The following is a 20,519-nucleotide window of genomic DNA, read 5'->3' as shown; positions in this document are numbered from 1 at the left end:
TGAGGCAGGAGAATCCTGAGTTCAAAGCCAGACTCAGCAACTTAGTAAGCCCTAAGTAACTCAGCAAGACCCTGTCTCTAAATAAAATATTTAAAAGGGCTAGGGATGTGACTCAGTTGTTGAGTGCCCCTGGGTTCAATCTCTTGTACAAAAAACAAACAAACAAACACAATGAATCATATACTTTAAAAGAGTGACCTATTTGTTTAAAACATATTAATTGCCATTTCTGACAGATAATATACTGGCAATCTATTCAAATTAATAGATCATAAAGGCCATTTTCTTCTGTTTGGGGAAAATTGGTAGATCTGGGGAAAATAGTCCAGATCTACCAATTAGTAAAAACTAGCAGCAGGGAAAGAGTTCAGGCTACACAGTGAATGCCTTCAACTGGCCCACTTTGGCCTCCAAACATATTTGCACTCAAAATTCACTTTTTGATTTAATAGATTGTAAGTACAATTAAAAACAAATGTAGCATATGTAATACTTTTTAAACATTTTCAATTTAAATATTAAATCTGGCGAGGTGCAGTGGCACGCACCTGTAATCCCAGCAACTCAGGAGGCTGATGCAGGAGGATCACGAGTCCAAAGCCAGACTCGGCAACTTAATGAAGCCCTAAGAAATTTAGCAAGAACCTGTCTCAAAAAATAAAAAATGAGGGGAATGTGACTCAGTGGCTAAGCACCCCTGGGTTTAATCCCCAGCACCAAAAAAAAAAAATTAAATCTGCAATTTAATACGGTGCTATATACAAAACAGAAATATTGAAAAGAACTTCAGCTACTTCAATGGAATGGACTGTTCAAACTCAAGGAAACAAAAACTGACACGTTTGTTCTCTAAATTTAACAGAATAACTATAGCCAGTTTCTCAGAACTTTCAAATAGCATTTTTCCATGACAAAGTCCATAAATGTAAACTACCTTGAATCCTCAGAAGTAGGTAGAATATAAATTTTTAATAGTTAATTAATAAGAATAGCCAGGTTTAGAATATAATCATTTAGCTAACTAAGATGTCTTATTAATTTCTACCAGTTTACTTACCCAAATGCAAAGCTTCCTGGTACCTCTTGGTATCAAAGTACAAAGACACCAGTCTTGCCTAGGAAAGAGAAAAGGCATTGACTGAAGGAAGGAAAAAAAAAAAAAAGCCACAGAAAGAAATCAAAGATCAACAGTCACAGAACTGTTACTGTTGAATATCCATGTCCTGATGATACCATCAAATGCAGCATAACAAATGATCCAGACCCCAGTATTGTCTCCTATTATTGCCAAAGACTGTTAACTTTACCATGTTGCTGCTTTAGAAAGTTTATCTCAAAACTTCAACCAGGGCAACTCTCACAAATGAGACAACTTTCAGTGACTTATTTCAGTGATAATCTTTTAGTAAATGGATAATACAAAGTTGTTGAAGATGCTTTTGATCAGGATGGTATTACTTATATTCACTAATGTCTGAGAACTGAAATCAGTGCTAATGTGGATACATACCTCCAAAGCTTGGCGTAAGAAAGTCCTTTTCTCTGATTTGGCCCATTCAATGCACTCTAAACACAACTCAACCTGCAATAAAGACAGTACATGCAACATTATATCCTCATATTCTTCCAATCAACTATGCTTTGGAGAACAGAAGAGCTTTAATTCCTCCTCACGAATTACCCACATTGCTCTATTAAGTGTCTGATACACAGTGTCTCAAATATATAAAGGGTACATCATAATAGAGAATCAACTTGGCGTTTTACACATAAAATCTCTTTTGTGTTTAAACTGCTCTTTTGGAAAAGAGCTTCCTCTTTAAGACTCTTCTAGCTAGGTGCAGTGGCACAGACTACTCAAGAGGCTAAGGCTAGAGGATCCAAGTTTGAGACCAGCCTCAATTATCTTAATAAGATCTCAAAATAAAAATAAAAAGGACTAGGTTCAATGACCAGTACCAAAAAGAAAAGGAAAAAAAAAAGACTCTTCTAGGATCCACCCAGAACTCTCCAAAACACATGTAGCCCTATAGTGTGTATTTTGGGGGAAAGCTTAGAATTTTTAAAGCCAAAATTTCTCCCAGAATAGTTGGAAATAGTAATGGCAATGTGCATTTGTGAATATACTGCAGTAAAGGAGAGATGTTCTCAGCCTACTCACAAATGCTGGTTCTTTTCAGATTCTAAGTACAACTAACCAATTCATCATCACCCACAAAGCAAACAGATACAGTAAACTTAGCTTGTGTTAAAGGAGTTAAAAAAAAATAGCATAAAATTTAAAAGGGCTCTTAAGCTTTATTTAAAGGAACTCTGGAACCTCCAGTTCTGTCACCCAAGCAGTGATGTAAGATACAAAGTAACTGATACAAAACCATGTTCTATGCTAGCCTAGCAGACCATCAGATATCTCTGATAGACCAGGTTTGACAAAGTACCTATGAAGTACTACAGATATTATGTCACTTCTACTACTATGAGTTTTGTATGAAGATTGCTAATTAGATCATAAGGGGAAAAAAAACCTCAATTTTCCAGAAAACTAAGTGCTAATATAATATTATAAATTCAAAATTCTCTTAAGAGACCCAGGGACTCAGGAGGCTAAGGGAGGAGGATCACAAGTTCAAAGCTAGCCTCAGCACCTTAGCAAGGCCCTGCCTCAAAATAAAAAATTATATCGGCCTGGCAACTTAGCTCAGTGGTAAACTGCCTCTGGGTTCAAATCTCAGTTCCTAAATAAATAAATATATCGATCTTTTGCCTTTAGATCCTAAATTCAAGCTCAGCAATAAACTAATGGTATTTAGATGATTCACCACTAAGATGAAATCCTCACTGCAGCCCTCTAGTGGCTAATCTCATAAACATTCTACAAAAATAAGAACCCAAAACTAAACCAAAAGCAAGGCAATCAAATTTCGGAGTTTTGAGGTAAGTTCTAAAAAAACAAACTCAAAGTAATATCTCTGTTCATAATATATGGAACTGAAAATATTTTTAACAAAAAAAAAATACAAGAGTCTTAAGTCCCACATGCCTAAGAAATGCCTATTAGTTTTACTCAAAGAGCTTTTTTAAATGACAAAAATGGATGCCTGGAACTTGGTACATTCCTCTATATTAAGTTACACTTCAATAAACACTCTGAAATATATATCTAACTAAGAAATACATAATTCTACCCCAAGATTTCACCTACTTTAATTTCCCTGATAGTCCAGATATTTTCCTTTCTTTCTTTCTGTGCTGGGGTTGGAACCCAGGGGTGCTTTACCACAAGATTCATTCCCAGCTCTTTTTACTTGTCATTTTGAGTCAGGGTCTCACCAAATTGGTGAGGCTGCCTCCAACCTGTGATCCTTCTACCTCAGCCTAATACTCATGATATGAAGTGACAGGCACAAGGTCACATAATACCTACTGGGACCAGAACTTATCCCTACCCCCAGTGCTCTTTTTACCTCAACCCAGACTTAAGGTCAGCACTCTATTTTCAATTAGAGTACATAATTTGCATTATATAGAACTGTAATTAGTGAAACCACCACTTCAGTTCCCAGAAAAAAATTTATAAAGGCCACTAAGCTTTGCTATAGTTTTTTGTGTGAGAGGCTTTGTGCTTTGTTAATGGTAACAGTGACTGACAAAGGGCATAAGCCCAGGCTTCTGGAAGAAAGCCCTGACTTGAATTCAAAAAGCTCAACATAATCAAAATTAAGGATTTAAGTTTTAAACTATTACACTAAGCCATTTCTTTACTTGTTTTGGGGGGGTAGAGCAGTAGGTTGTGTTTTTTGTTTTTGTTTTTTGTTTGAGAGAGAGAGAGAGAGAGAGAGAATTTTAATATTTTATTTTTTAGTTTTCGGCGGACACAACATCTTTGTTTGTATGTGGTGCTGAGGATCGAACGCGGGCCACATGCATTCCAGGCGAGCAGGCTACCGCTTGAGCCACATCCCCAGCCCGCAGTAGTTGTTTTGCTTTTTGTTTTTCAGTGCTGGGAAACAAAACCAGGGCCTTGCATATGTTAGGCAAGGGCTCTACCACTGGGCTACATCCCCAGCCTCTATTATACTTTCTTTTATAATACCTGAATTAACTAAATTCCTCTAAGGAAAAAACAACCATTATTTCACGACTGAAATTCTCTAATTCTCTAACCCTTTTGGTTTACTAAGTATGCTATTATATAAAAAGTAATAAAGCAGAAATGTAAAGCAATACCACTTTTCTCATTTTTTTGGAAATTATATTTAATAAAAGTATGCATATGAAAAAAAATTAAATGTGCTATTACTTTCGGCTGGACAGACTACACCCAACAATGGCTTCCCACAGCAACTCCCTAGAGATCCCTAAAGGAAACATTAATTTGAGTTCAGTTTACTGCTTGGCAAGAATCTGGCTCAGTCTTCTCTTCGTCACACTTTTCCAATTTCCCTCATCGTGCCAACCACCCGTCTTCACCCCCACCCTCCATTCTCCTATACTTATTCCCTGTCCTTACTTTCTGGATTCCAAATCTTAGCAACACAAACAACCAGATCATACCCTGAATCACATCATCTGTAAGAATACTGCAGGCTGGAAGATTGTTCTGTAAATACCGCTGACTTACAGCTGGCCCCTAAACAGAAAAAGGTAACAAATTCTTTAACACAAAACTCTATTTCTTAAAAATGATCTAAAACTTCCTATTTTGCTTCAGGCCTCAATAATACTATGACAGTGATGCATCTGTCTTACTTCTCCATCCTTTTCCATCACCCAAAGAATTTTAAAAGAACCAAAAATGAAAACTATATCTGATTTCCAAGTCAGATATCTCTGTGTCACCTAGACAAGGAGTACTGAGATGCAAGCACCCCATGCTTACATCTCTATTCAGTAAACTCAGATCTCAATTCAACAGTATTTTCTGGGCATCTACCACAATAGAGGCATAATCCACATACTCCTTCAACAAGTACTAGTTATGTAATTCCTCTGAGACAAAACTATTCCAAGTACCAATGATACTGCAGTAAATAGGAAAAAGCAGCTATCCTCACAAACCAAAAGAAACGTTAAACAAGTAAATATGAAGTAAAGCAGAGATTGCTCAAAGAAGGTCTCTGAGGAAGCAATATGTGAGCAAAGACTTGAAATAATATGAAGAAAAACACTCATGTTATCATCAGGCTGAGACCCCATTTCACCTGCCATTTAGTGGTCTTGCAGGTTACTCAAACACCTGTATGCTGTTTTGGGTTTTTATTGTATAGTCAGTATACAAAATTTTTTAGTTTTTATTTGTTTGTTTATTTATTTTAATTGTAGATGGACAAAATATCTTTATTTTTATTTATTCATTTTTATGTAGTGCTGAGGATTGACCCAGGGCCCCACACATGTGAAGCAAGTGCTCTACCACTGAGCTACAACCCCACCACATTTGAGGTTTTTTGTGTGTGGTTTTTTTTTTTTTAACTTTGTAGCATTTTACAAAAGCACTATGTAGAGTCAAAGAATCATACTGAATAAGCCTAGGATTGGGGGCGGGGGGGGGGGGGGGGGGGGGGAAACAGGCTGAACAATCCAGATGAATATAAATGCCCCACAACCAGAACAGTTTAAGGGATTATGGCAAAAAGGACAATATGCCAGCTGTAAAGAAAGTAAAACAGAAATCAGTGTACTGGGTACTGGATACAGTCAGAGGTAGCTATGGCTAAGGAATTTGGACTATACTGGGAAGGAGGAAGATCCTTAGGTAATGTAAGGTATATAATGCTTCAACTGAGATTATATTAAAGAAAGTAAATGTACAAGTAATTGTCATACAAAGCAGAATAATCATACACATAATATGTAAATATGGGTCACTGAAAGAGTAATGATCACACCAAAGTCTACAAGGAAAAATTTCAGAGAAGGTGGACCTTGAGATAGAACTATGTAAAGGTACAGCAAAAGGAGCAGACAGGGCTGTTCAGCAAACATCCAGGCATATGACTGACATATTTGGTAAATTTAGTAGAGTGCCAGTAGATCAAGCTGCTGTAGAAAACTGTATCATAAAATACCAAGAACTACCTACTGATAATGGAGAGCCACTGAAGGCTCAAGCTGGAGGGAAAAAAGGAGAGAAATGAAATGATTGGAATAGTGAGGTTTCTTCTATAGTCCAAATAACAAATTATTAGGAACCAAATTAGAAGGTAGTTGTAAAGAGAAAACAAATACAAAAGAGGTGGAGAAGCAGACATTGAAGACAGTTGCATGAAAAGAATTTAACAAATGGTTGGATACTGAGGTTGGTGATACTGAGTAGGGGTATAGCTGAAACCATCAGGTTGATTCTCTTCCCCCCAAAATAAATAACCTATTATCCACAAAAATTACCAAAATATCTAGCAACTTGTGAGGTTGAGGAAAGAGGATCACAAACTCAAGGCCAAACTCTGCCATCTATCAAGAACCTGATTTGAAAAAAAGGGGGTGAGGGAGGTCAGGCCAGGCAGAGGTGCATGCCTATAATCCCAGCAACTCAGGAGGCTAAACCAGGAAGACGACAAGCTCAAAGCTAGCCTCAAAAACTTAGCAAGCTCCTCAGCAATTTAGTGAGACTCTGCCTCAAAAAAACAAACAAAAAAACTGGGGATGTAGCTTAATGGTAAAGTGCTCCTGAGTTCAATCTCCAATATAAATGGCGGGGAGAATATGTGTGTATCTATATATAAATACACACACACACACACACACACACACCCCGAATTAAAAAGGGTAAGGAATAGTGGTGCACACTTATAATCCCAGAACTCAGCGTAAGGCAAGAAGATCACAAGTTCAAGGTCAGTTTCTGGACTTAGTGAGACCCTGTCTCAAAATAGAGAATCAAAAAGGCTAGGTAGATATCTCAGTGGGAGTGTGCCCCTGGGGGGAGGTGTTCCGTTAAGACTCTGGCACTTAATTAAAAAAAAAAAAAAAATTAGCCTTTATTTAACAGTAAAGTAACACTGATGATAAAAATGCTTCCTCATACTCAAGGAAAAAGAAGAAAGGTGGCTAGTTCACAAAAATGTAATATGTAATGCAAGGTAACATATACAGTTAAGGAAGAGCCTAACCTGATGTAGAATCATATGACAAAGGCCAGTAAACCTCACTGGTCAATTAAAAGACACCATTAAACTATGATTTGCATATACTTCCACAAAGATGTAAAAGAACTGATCATTAAACAAATGCAGTTCTGCCCACTGAAGTCAGCTCTATGTTCTAGGAAAGATCAAATTCCACAGACTTTCATGTGCAAAGGAGCAGCTTCTATAATTTTTCTGCCTAAAAAGTTCCATTAAGGGGCTGTAGTTGTGGCTCAGCAGTAGAGCGCTCACCTCCCACACACAACAGGGTCTCACTAAGTTATTTAGGGCCTCTCTAATTTGCTGAGGCTGGCCTCAAACTTAAAAGCCTCCTGCCTCAGACTTCTGAGTTGCTGGAATTATATGCCTACACTACTGCTCCCGGCTTCAAGTAGCATTTACTAATAATTTTCAAACTAACATTTACTGATCACTCTATTTTATAGTGTCCTACTTCAAACAAAAGATGGTGCCAGTTTAATGAGTACAAAGTACAATTTTTTAAAGTCAGGGTTAGATAAGACTGATATCCCAAATAAAAAGTCACCTTTTCTTTTATTTATAAAAATAAGCCTTCGGGCTGGGGCTCAGCAGCAGAGCGCTTGCCTAGCAAGCGTGAGGCACTAATTCAATCCTCAGGACCACATAAAAATAAACAAATAAAATAAAAGTATTCTGTCCATCTACAACTACAAAAAATTAAAAATAAGTCTAAGCCAGGTGCAGTGACACATGCCTATAATCCCAGAGGCTCAGGTGGTTGAGGCAGGAGGATCACAAATTAGAGGCCAGCCTCAGCAACTTAGCAAGGCCCTAAGCTATTCAGTGTCTTAAAATATAAAAAATAAAAAGAGCTGGGGATATAGCTCAGTGGCAAAGCATCTCTGGGTTAAATTCCTAGTACCCAAAGATTAAAATTAAAAAATAACTCTAATACTTTGGTTCAAAAGGCAGTCATCTAAATATTACTTATTTGTGATCTACTATCAATTAAACACAGTTTTGCCCAAAACAAATATTTCACACAAATAAAGTTTGTAACTAAGCTTCAAAGAATCATTAAGGCAAGAAACCAGATTTAACAAAAGACATGATTTCCAAGTGGGACCCATGTGCCCTTGGGTTTCTAAAATTCCTCATGATTTATTCAATATGCTACTGTGGACTTTCATATCTTTTCCCTATATACAGCAAATAACTAGACATGTAGCCAACTAACAATTCTAACTCCTGTCTACATACTATTAAAATTTTATGTATGGTTTAATTATCTGTCTTCCCTATTAAAAATCCTCTTGAGAACAGTGATAGTGTGTTTTTACAGTTGTATCCCAGTACCTAACACACAGCAGATACGCAATAAATCCTGATAAATGTATCTACAGGAAAGGTAACAACTATATTCTTCCTAAAAGATTCAAGCAATTGCAATATATCCTTAAGTCTGTCACTGTTTACAGAATGATTTTTAATTAAGAAGTTCAGTCATTACAGAGAGGCACTCTTCCATTCAGTTCAAGGTCTAGTTTGAATTTGTAAAGAACATGTACAGAATTGGACATGGTGGCACATGCCTGTAATCCCAGCTACTCAGGAGGCTGAGGCAGGAGGATCATAAGTTTAAGGTCAGTATTAGCAACTTAGCAAGACCCTGTCTCAAACAAAAAGGACTGGGGATCTAACTCAGTGGCAAAGCACCCCTGGGTTAAATCCCCAGTACTGGAGGGGCAAGACAGAAAGAGAGAGAGAGAGAGAGAGAGAGAGAACATGTACAGAAACATCAGAGTCACTTCCGCACACACGAGACACAACAGATGAATGCTCACCCCTCAATAAAGGCATGTACATAATATAAACATGCCAAGAAGGGCTGCCACAAGACTTAATTATTGCTCATAAAGAGCATTGTCACACAAGATGAAAGGTACCACAGACACAGAAAACATTACAAAGGTGTGGCAATACAATACCTCAAAGACAAGAATCAGTTTGTGACCCTGATGTAATGAGGATTCCAGGGACCACTGACAATCTCCACTTACAAAGCAAAGCATGGAACAGACCCAAAGTATCAAATGTCCTGTAACAAAGAGAAACTGACATGATAAGTCCTGAGCCGTCCTCCCAGCTGTCCCTTCCACCTAGTACCACAGCGAAGCAGGCATTTCTCTCACTAAAACACTTTTTTCCATATAATCTACTTTCTGTCATTACCATAGCTTACCTCCTGCCCTGTAGCTGCTTCCATATCAAGAAACAGATCAAGAAGAGACCGGACTAGGCGAGCTGCTTTAGCCTTACTGATGGAATTCAAGAAGGGTCGTACATACTTCAGGAGTCCCCCAAGCTCTGTATAGAAGGCAATTGAGATAAGAAAAAAGTAAGCATCAGTATCAGGAACAAAATACCCATTAAAACTGACCCAAAATAATAAAAATCAGTACTTACATCATTGAAATTAGTCTAAATGAAACTTACTAAGAATTTAAAGCAGTCCCAGCAGGAAATAGAGTAGCAAAAGTAAGATTAATATCATATACCAAATTTGTATTTTATTTCCTTCTCAGACACTGGATGAAAACCCAGAATAAAAAATCTTATATCTATGCCTCATTTACCCATCTTAATGAAAGATAATGTGCAAAGTACTCCTATTCTCAAAGGTCAGTTTTCTAGACCATGAAATGTGCTATACATCTGCCCACCTTGTACAAAATCACTTTCTCACAATCAACAAATACCAAGCTACAGGAGTATATATATATCCCAAGTCTACCTTTGCAGTTCTCCTCAAACAGAGACTTTCAATACCAAGTTTCCTTCCCTTCTTGAAGTAATTCTTGAAGGATCCCCAATATCGCCTTTAGCAGTTATCACTTCCTCAGCATTCTTCTGAATAAACTTTCCACATAGAGGTTAAGGAGTTTTACCCTTAAAAGTTTTACTATACCCTATTTTTTTTTTAAAATTCCCATTAATCAGGGCTGGGGTAGTAGTAGAGCACTTGCCTAGCACATGTGAGGCACTGGGTCCAATCCTTAGTATCACATAAAAATAAATAAATAAAATACAGGTATTATATCAATCTTAAAAAAAGATTTTTAAATCCTACTAATCTACAAAATCTGAGTCTTAAAAAACAATTCTCTTTCAGTGAGAGAAACGCCTGCTTCTTCCCCCTTGTAGAAGAGAACAGTACATGAACACTAAGGGAGAGACTTTAGAAAAAGTAAACTAGAGATACATGCTTGTCAAACAAAAATTAGAGAATGTCTCTACTAAACAAAAGGAAGTATTTTTGGAATATAGGTTAAAACTACCTCAGTGCCTCTTTAGTACTCTCCTATTGTAGACTCACCCCCATGAGAACTCTAATTCAGGACAAGCGATCTTCACCCTCCTGAGAACACTAATTTGTGTCCTGAAACGCTCATCTGCCTGAGTAGTAAGAGGATGCACAGGACTGTGTCAGGTACTAAAAGAAACTCTACACAGAGTTCATCTTTCCCTTTCACTCCCCAGTACTGACCTTTGACTCCCAATGTCTACAACTTTTTCCCATTCTGCCCTCTCATTCACCCTCACATACACTACATTCCTGCTTTCAAGCTGCACTCATCCCACCATGCCATCTGACATCTGATATGTCTTCCCATCTTCTTGACTTATATAAATAAGCTTTACATAGCCTTTGAGGAATAGTCCTATTAAGTTTCCATGCTAACTCCAGTCTATAGCGATGTTCCCCCTCAAATTGCTTTTTACATTTATGCAAATACAAATTTTAATTACATAATGACAGTTTTTAATTTTTTTAATCTTATTTATTTATTTATGTGGTGCTTGGGATGGAACCCAGGGTCTCATACATGCTGAACAGCATTCTACCTTAAGCCACATGCCCATAATTGTTTTTAAAAATTTATTTATTTATTTGTTTGTTTTTATGTGGTTCTGAGGATCAAACCCAGTGCCTCACATGTGCAAGGCAAGTGCTCTGACACTGAGCTACAGCCCCAGCCCCCATCATAACTTTTTAAACATCCCTTCTCCTATAGCATTTTCTCCTATGCATGAACAATGTGACTTCTAGTGACTAAAATATTCAAAAAGTAATCTATTCCAATGTTGATCAAACCAAACTATTCTTTTAGGAAACTCAAGCCTATACCTCCTCCCATATGACTTCAAATATTTTAAAATAACTATCATTTACATGTCCCTAGCTTTCCCTTTCTCCAAGCTAAATATCTTTAGCTATTTCAATTGTTCCTCCAATGTCCAAGTTTCTAGAGTACTTATCCCTACAGTTGCCCTCCTCTGAATAAGCTCTAGTTTATAAAGATACTTGCGATACACTACTGAACCCAGAACTAAAGAAAATGCTCCAAGAGGGGTGTAATACTAGGTTTAATTCTTTCTCTGGTTACTACACATACCACAAGATAGCATATTTTGCTTTTTTCCAATAGCATTCTTTGTTCAGACTGTTCAGACCACAAAGGTCTTTTTTTTGCATAGACTACTGTTAAGACAGGTAATTCCCCATCTTCCTCTGTTATGATAAATACTTCAAGTATAATAACTTTATACTTATCACAAATGAATTTAATCTTCTTGGCTTTGGCAGTAACTGTGAATCTTAATTCTGTCCTCTACTGTACTGAGTCATCTACAAAAATAAGCATGCCTTCTGAAATGGCTTTAACCATGATACCAGATGCTGACAAGCTAAACAAGGATAGATTCCTATGACACGATACTAGAGACTTTTCTTCAGGTAGACAAATGACACATTTATTAACACATTTCAGATACAGTTATTTAGCCCACTGTAAATTCCTAACTGTACCTGCTATATTAGTAATCATGGTAAATGTTCAAATATTCTGCTTAAACCAAATAATACAGCCTATATCATTTCTCTAATTCACAAATTGAAATTTTTTTTTTTCTATGAACGGCCATATGGTAAATACTTTTGGCTTTTTTAGGTTATATGGTCTCACTGGCAGGTACTCATCTAAGCCGTTATAGTAGAAAAGGAGTCAAAGACAATATGAAAATGAGTGGGTGTGGCCATGTTCAATAAAACTTTGTTTGCAAAAACAGGTGGCAGGATTCCTGCAAATCTACCAGTTCTAAAGGAAAGTTTGGCGTAATCTGTTCATAATACACTGCTATAAGTCATTAAAATGTCCTAATCAAATAATCTGTCCAGGGCTGGGGTTGTAGCTCAGTGGCAGAGTGTTTGCCTAGCAAATGTGAGGCACTGGATTTGATCCTTAGCACCACATAAAAACAAATAAAATAAATTCTATCCATCTACAACTAAAAAGAAATTTTTTAAGAAAAAAAAAATCTCTCCAGAGCTTCTCTGACTTTAGTTTATAATATAGTTTATAATATCTAGATCTAGTTTCTTCATTATCTTTTTGAAAGGTGAAATAATATTTACCTATCCTTAGTTTCCTTATACTTCTCCATCCTCCATGACTTTTCTAGAGTAAAAGTCATGGTTGAATCTGATAGAACAAGTCTTTTGATATTCAAAGACAGAAATTGTCAGAACCTTATTTATTTAAAGAGACTATCTGCTGTCTTGTCTCTCACCTACCTGGGCTTTAATTCTCTCTTTCTGATGTTATCGCTATCTTTTTTCTGTTTGAAAATCATTTTCCTTCCTAGAAAAGGCAGAAGTAAAACATGAGCTAAGCATTCTGCCTTTCACTCCAGCATGATAACATTACAATATTTCCTTTAAGCAATGAGTGTTATTCTTCATGCCAACAGAGAAACAAATTAGCTCAGTTGTCACTGTTCAAGAGTTCATTTTTTTCCACTTTAGTCTACTATTGTTTTATATTCATTCTTACATGTACACCCTATTTCTTTCCATTTTCATATGTTCAGAGTTAAATTTTAAAATATCCATAAAATCATACTAATGTCTTCCCCCCATTCTCACTGGTATTTGCAATTATATGACCAAAATCTCCTTAGAAACTAACAGATTACTTTTAAAGAGTCTCAGGCTTTGAAATCTGCAGATTATGAGCCTAGGCTTCATGTCTGTGACACTCAGCACTACTTTCAATCACTATTATACATTAAACATCGTCTTATTCACTAATCCAAGTGACTATTGTCAGTCAGGAACCTAATTTTAAACTCAAAATCAGAGTACTTAGCACACTGCTAGACTAAATGCATAATAAAGCAAAACTGAAAATGAATGGAAGATTAATGGAACAGATTTCTGTTCTTAGAGAACTCAAAATCAAAGGAAACAAACAATATAAATCTATCAATTATTAACAACAAAGGCAGGTAAATGAATTTAATGGGCCCCAAGGCTTCCTTAGGATTTCTATTGTGTATATACCTATATTCATCAATATCTTAGAAAAAATGATAAGAAATCTAGGAAAGTTTTTGAAAACCCTTATAATTCATCATTAAGTTCCAATAAAGCCAGGCACAGTACTGCATGCCTGTAATCCCAGAGACTTGAGAGACTGAGTTCAAGGACAGCCTTAGCAACTTAGTAAGATCCTATTTCAAAATAAAAAACTTTGAAAAATGGCTGGGGATATAACTTAGTGGTAGAGTACCTTTGGGTTTCCAATAAATAAATAAATAAGTTTCCAACAGGTTTAGCAACATACTTCTAAATTGATCACAAGGCAAGGAGGGCAAGGATGAAAGATAAATAAGCAAAAAATAGGAATTTCAATAAAATAATAATTTCTTTAGATAAAAATTACTGAAGCACTGACTATATCCACTATTAAAGATATAGATTTATTTATTTATAATTTTTAATTATCCATACTCCTGGAGGAAAGCAGAGATGTGAATATTTCAACAACAACAAAAAAAAATTTTTTAAGTCACTTCACCTGGCTTTATAATTCTTTCAGTAAAATTATAGATTATATTTTGCATGAACTAATTATCAATTATTTTGGAAATTCACTCACAGGCAAAAGGAATCCATAAATAATATCAAACAAGAAAGAAGTTACCCTAAGTTGGAAAAAACCAACACCCATCAATGATAATCCATAAGTGAATAACTATAGAAAAGCAGTAACTATGCCATACGGCAAGGAGCTCTGAAGTGGGACTATGGCGAGTTCAAACCCTGGCCATACCATTTACTGGTAAGTTATTTAACTCCTCTGTGCTCAGTTTCCTCCTGTGTAAAATGGATAACAGTACCTACCTTTAAATTGTTTCAAGAACTCAAAAACATGTGCATTTTTAAAAGAGTTCATAGTTAGTACTCAAAACTCATCAGGTATGGTCCTTCTTATAGCTATTTAAAAATGACAATTTAGCCAGGCATGGTAGTGTAAGCCTGTAATCCCAGCAATTTTGGAGGCTGAACAGGAAGATCACCAAGTTTGAGGCCAATCTCAGCAACATAGTGAGACCCTGTCTTAAAATGAAAAATAAAAAGATCTGGGGATGAAGCTTAGTGGTAAAGTAACCCTCAGTTCAATCACCAGTAATAGATAAATAATATTTTAAACTAAAAAACCCATGTAAACACATCCTCAGAATTTCATACATCTCTACTCAACTTTCTACTGATTGAGCCAATAAGTTAAATTACCCTAATTTAAAAAAAAATTAATTCTCAAGTTCAAGAAGTTTTGGTAAATTATTCTCATCATTCTCTTGGATAACAACATAATTTGGGGGAAAGTGATTCACAAAGGCACTTACCATAGTTTAATTTATTATAATATTCATATATGCTCTAAATTCACTATTTTTTTTTTCTTTGCAGTGTTAGGGGTTGAACCCAGGGTCTCACACATGCTAGACAGTCTACATTTAGCTATACCCACAACCCAAAATTCACTTTATAATGGACAAAACTAAATAAATTAAATAAACAAAATAGCCCATTTTAAGTTTACACAAACTTCTCTCTAATACTATTTCCACTTTACTGGTCAAAGGCCTTTTGTGAACAACAGAACTCTCCATTCCAAGGACACACCCATCATCAGAATATCATCTTAAACCTAGCCAATAGTTCAGTTACAACTAAAGTGTTTGGCAACAACATGCATAAAGTCCTAGATACCAATGGAAAAGTGTTGAGAAGAAATTATTTAATGTCCTATTCACTGTGTGTCAGAAAAAAAAAAAAATGGTGAATCACTTGGATACAAGATCCCAATCATTTTTAAGCAAGGGGTTTAAAGTCACTATCCTTATTAAATACATCAAAGCTGCTCAATAAAATCACTAGAGACTACTATTGCCCATGTGTAAGGAAATACACTGACTATTCAAAAACCAGAAACAAATCACAGATCCCTATATCCCAATAAAAATGGATTTCCCTATCTGTAGAATAAAATTATATCACTAAAGAACCAGGACACTGATGGCACACACCTATAATTCCAGTAACCCAGGAAGCTGAGGCAGGAGGATCACAAGTTCAAGGCCAGCCTATGTAACTGAGTGAGACACTGTCAAAATAAAAAAAAATTGAAAAGGCTGGGGATATAGTTCAGTGGGAGAGCATCCTTGGGTTCAATCCCAAACAACAACAAAAAAGTTTAAAAGGTCATTTAATTTCCTTCTTAAAAAAACTGAAGATCAATAAGTTGCCAAGTCAACAAAACTGAATTTATATCACAAATGAACTGGGTGTGTAAAAGCAGTTTCATGTCCCTTCCCTTCAACAAAATACAGTGCCTTCAACACAGAACTTCAGGTAAAAGCATTTCAAGTATGATCCTTTTGCAGCACTTACCTGCAGCTTGTCCAGTCTTTGCCAGGAGAGACCCCAGTTCAAGGATGCTCTGCTCTTTGACCTGCACTGCCTCCTCATCATTTTCCTGAATGTCACGCTTCACTGGGAGAGAAAAATAAAAGTTCTCTTAAAATTCATATTAAAAGTAAGAACACTGAGGGAAAGTTCACACTCACAAGACCCATTATGAATTTAAATATATTAACCAACAAACTCTAAGCTTAAAAACTAACAAAAGGGGAAAAAAAAACTCTCTAAACAAATAGAATGGTCATATATATGTAGAACACACCCCCATGTAAGTCATAAAAAAAAAAAAAATGGATTCCTCTCTTTAAAAGTACTTTTTCAGTCTATCCATGGGAATTTCCCTTGCCCATAGACATTGAGATTTCTGTTGTGACCATTTGATTAAAATTAAAACAAGTCCTTCATACCTATGATGCTAAGCTCCATGCTAATCACTCTTTTATGTGAAGATATAAAACATGCCTACGCATCTCTACCATAAACTAAAATCAAATGACCAAGTTATTGATGACTATAAATCAAAAGCCTTTTATTAAACTTCAGGTCTGTGGAAAGCTTCAGCCCATAGGTTAATTAGGGATAAACAATTCTGTGAAGGGCTCAAAGCTGCTATCAAAGTTCCAGTGTGATCTTGAACAGTTACACTTAGGAGAGACTGCTGCTTCATAATGGATTCAGGTGCTGTTAAAATAACTTTCTGTCCCACTTTCAACTGTTAATAATTATTTGAACATGTGAACATCTAATAGCCTCTCCAAGTTTGTAATTTTAGTGATCATTACTAGTTACCACTTCTCTTAGAAAGCATCATGACTTGACAAAAACCAAGATTTTGATACTCCATGATGGAGTCTGAAAAAAGTAAGCTGTCACCATCATGACTCAAGTTTGCTCTTACAGGGAAGCTTTCAGGGAACTCCCTCCTAGTATAGTGGGCCAGAGAGAAATACTCTAATGTTTACCATAATTTCTACTATCTGAAAGACAAAATATTAGGCACTAGGCTTAAAAAAGGTTAAAACACATGCTTCTCACATCAGTTCTAAATATTAATGTGAACTCAGAATAAAAAGATATAGGTAACAGTGATTGACATGACTCTGGTTTTGCAACTTTAACAGACTTGAGATCAAAACTTCAAAAGGGAACACCTTTTACCATATCATTCCTTCAAAGATGCATCTTGACTCCCAACTCCTCTCTTTCTCTAATACCCACAAAGATAAAGACATCAAAATCTTGTCACTGTCCTTTCTCCAAGCAAGTCTGAGCACCAAAATTCAACAGATTCAGTAAGTCAACACAAATACTAACATCCTGGAAGACCCACAAACACGTGCATTCCCAATACTACTTGTTGATCAAATCCGAAACATTTAAAAGACCACATTACTACAAGTGCCTGAAGAGTTAGCCATGCCCTAATTGAACCCTTCATGATTAAACATTGAAAGCCTTCTCTGTCATCACAAATTTATTTCTGTTCACACCTGAATCCCAGTAGAAAGCGACCGGATAGGACACCAATTTCAACTTTCCTGTTGTGTGCAGGTGTAAGACAATCATACCACAGTGTCAAGAAGTTTATTTTTTTCCTTTTCTCCAGCATCGTGCAGTCGGCTGGTTCCAAACAGTTTCCTGAACTCCGCGACTGACAACTAACTCCCTGAACTAACTTCCAACCTCGCTACAGAAGAGAACCGGACGATTAGTGAGTCACCTCCTCCAGCCCGGCAGTCCCACCCGATACTTAGCTCCTACATTCTCTCTACACCGAGCATAGGAACGTCTCGGCCACCTCCTCAAACAAATGCCAACCTGAGGAGTGTGTCACCCCTAAATTTCCAACATTCAGAAATATGCCCTCCTTTACTGGAGCCTTCCGTTGAGGGGTGGGATAAGTAGCAGATCCCACGGTCCTGTGGAAGCAAACTCCAAGAGAAGTGCGAGCACCCGCGCTCCCACCCCGAGCAACCTGTGCTGATAACAACGGCGGGAAATGCCAGCCCTGAGCCAAGGCCTTTCAACTCGACACTCGCGGACCGGTTTGTAACCAGGCCGCCGGCCGGCACTGCTCCGGGTCCCGGGCCAGCTTGTGAGGGCCGGAGCGGGGGACAAGGCTGAGGAGGGGTGGGGGCCCGGTCCGGCCCTCCCTCCCACTCCACACTGAGCCCACCGTGAGTCAGCAGCCAGCAAGTGGACGCTCGGGCTGCCTCGGGGCTTCCCATCGGACTGGGACCCCGGGGGCTCTCGGGGACCCCGAGCGGCCTGTGCCCCCGGCCCGGCCCCCCTCACACACACAGTGAGTCAGCAGCACCAGAGCCGGCTAGCCCGGCCCCTCTCCGCTGCCGCCGACCGACACAGGTCGCGCTGGGCCAGCGGGGCCGCGGGGACGGCGCGGCAACCTTTACCGATGGAGTGGAGGATGTCGATGGAGGCCTCCCGGTCGGTGCTGAGTAGAGACTGGGCTCTCTGGAACTCTACCACCGCTGCCGCCGCCATCTTACCGCTCTCACACCGTCCCCGGCCGCGGCCGCCGACGCCGGAAACACACACCCGGAAGGCCCGCCCTCGCGTCCCTCCCCCCGGGATCTCCCGCCTCCCTTCCCAGGGCACCCCGGGAATTGTAGTTTTTCTGCCCGGCGGTGGGAGACTGGTGACCGGGAGAGCGGAGGCGTTTCGGGGGTGGGTTGCCAGCTCCGCAGCACCGCCTGGTGGCCCTCCCTCGAGGAAAGGGGCAATGCTCAAGGTTAGTCCACTCCACCCCCAAAGTCCACTCCACTCGAGATTCCTCCGAGAGAAGTTTTTCAACACCTAGCTAAGTATTCAAAGAAAGCTGGCTTGCTTTGTAGCTTCCACGTTTAACCATGCATTCAGGGCGACAAATGACCTTCTAACATTGCTTGCTAGGAATAGCACCATTCAAATGCATTTCAAGTGTCTTATCACTTGCCGGCGCGCGCTCAGTCCGGACTTGAATCCTACAGAATCCGAGCCAGCCTGTGTTTAAACCCACCAGTGTCACAGAACACTGTCTTTCCCAAGCAGCCCATTCAATCTCGGGACAGAGCTGCTCGCTATAAAATGAACCTTGTCTCAATAGATAGTTATTATGATTCACACATAAATCTCACCCCAGCTCCTCAATTAAAAAATTCATTGTGTTTCTCCAGTTGCTTCAGCTAAAATTGGGTATCTGTGAGGATGTCAAATGGAGCCGGGGCGGGGGGGGGGGGGGGGGGGGGACACATTCTGTTGACAACTGAGAGTAAAACTTAAAGAAGCTGCCAAAACTGTAAAAAAGCAGTTCAAAAAGGGGCTTTCTCTGGGTGATGACAATCCAGAAGTGGAATTTCCTGACCCATAAAAGGACCTGTAAATGGAATCAACATTGCACTCCTCTGTGACTGAACTATGCAATGTATACACTGCCTTTTATCCTCCCAACAATGCTCTTGAAGAAGATATTATCTACTCTTCTTTAGTAGATGAGAAAACAGGAGATTTAAGAGATTTGATAAAACTCAGATAGTAATTGACAGCACTGAGAACTGACAGGGAATATGTTCCTAATTCCTGGTGTGTTCAAAAGAAAATCAGATAACATCTCATAAAGTTGCAATCAGGCTTCCTGACTTTGTTTAGTAGTTCGATTAAATTGTTTCTAAATTTCTCCCAACTCTGAGATTCTAGAGTGTCAGTGTAAAACTGAGTCTTTGTTCAAGAAAGGTATTCCTCCCTATTTTGTTGTTGTTGTTGTTTTGTGTGGTGCTGAGAATTCAACCCAGAAATTAGGATGCTAGACAAGCACTGTACCACTGAGTTACATCCCTAGTTTCCCAGAATGTTAATTGGCTACAAAACTGAGAACAGGCCAAAAGTTGTCATTCTTTTTTTTTTTTTAATTTTTTTTAATATTTATTTCTTTTAGTTATTGGCGGACACAACATCTTTGTTTGTATGTGGTGCTGAGGATCGAACCCGGGCCACACGCATGCCAGGCGAGCGCGCTACCGCTTAAGCCACATCCCCAGCCCCAAAAGTTGTCATTCTAAAAGGAACAAGTTATAAATTGGCATGGTAGCACATGCCTGTAATCTTGGCTACTCAGGAGGCTGAGGCAGGAGGATAGCAAGTTCAAGGCCAGCCTGGGCAATTTAGCAAGATCTTGCCTCAAAAAATAAAAAGGGTTGGACAATGGCTCAGGAGGCTGAGGCAGGAGGAAAATGAGTTCAAAGCCAGCTTCAGCAACTTAGCAAGGCCCTAAACAACTAGGTGAGAGACCCTGTCTAAATAAAATACAAAAAATGGGCTGGAGAGTTATGGATATAACTCATTTGGTAGAGTGCTTGCCTAGCATGCATAGGCCCTCAGTTCAATCACCAGTACTACCACCTAAAAAAGGTGGGGAGGGGGGGATATGGCTGGTTAAGTGCTCCTGGGTCTACTCCCCAGTACCAAAAAAAAAGTTGTAAATGTAGCTCAGTGTTAGAACACCCCTAGGTGTTTCCTCCCCAAAGAAGTCAGCTAGACACATCTCTCCTGTTTGGGGCCTTCATATATATTTGTGAAGATGGTTA

At 38.4% G+C, this 20,519-nt stretch overlaps 1 protein-coding gene across 1 annotated transcript in view; it reads right to left on the bottom strand.

Moving 5' to 3' along the window:
• Window positions 1-18,483, bottom strand: part of Psmd11 (proteasome 26S subunit, non-ATPase 11) — a 37,831-nt gene extending 19,348 nt beyond the window's left edge. Inside the window, exons 1-5 of the mRNA XM_027924161.2 lie at window positions 18,351-18,483; window positions 15,910-16,011; window positions 9,352-9,476; window positions 1,511-1,582; window positions 1,058-1,115 (exon numbers count right to left, since the gene is read on the bottom strand). Coding sequence (XP_027779962.1) covers window positions 1,058-1,115; window positions 1,511-1,582; window positions 9,352-9,476; window positions 15,910-16,011; window positions 18,351-18,441 — 448 coding nt within the window. The 5' untranslated portion in view covers window positions 18,442-18,483. The remainder of the gene's footprint in view (window positions 1-1,057; window positions 1,116-1,510; window positions 1,583-9,351; window positions 9,477-15,909; window positions 16,012-18,350) is intronic.
• Window positions 18,484-20,519: the final 2,036 nt, after the last annotated feature.

The sequence above is a fragment of the Marmota flaviventris genome, chromosome 17, assembly GCF_047511675.1.
Source record: "Marmota flaviventris isolate mMarFla1 chromosome 17, mMarFla1.hap1, whole genome shotgun sequence".
Classification (NCBI taxonomy): domain Eukaryota; kingdom Metazoa; phylum Chordata; class Mammalia; order Rodentia; family Sciuridae; genus Marmota; species Marmota flaviventris.
This window is presented reverse-complemented; position numbering and strand designations above follow the sequence as displayed.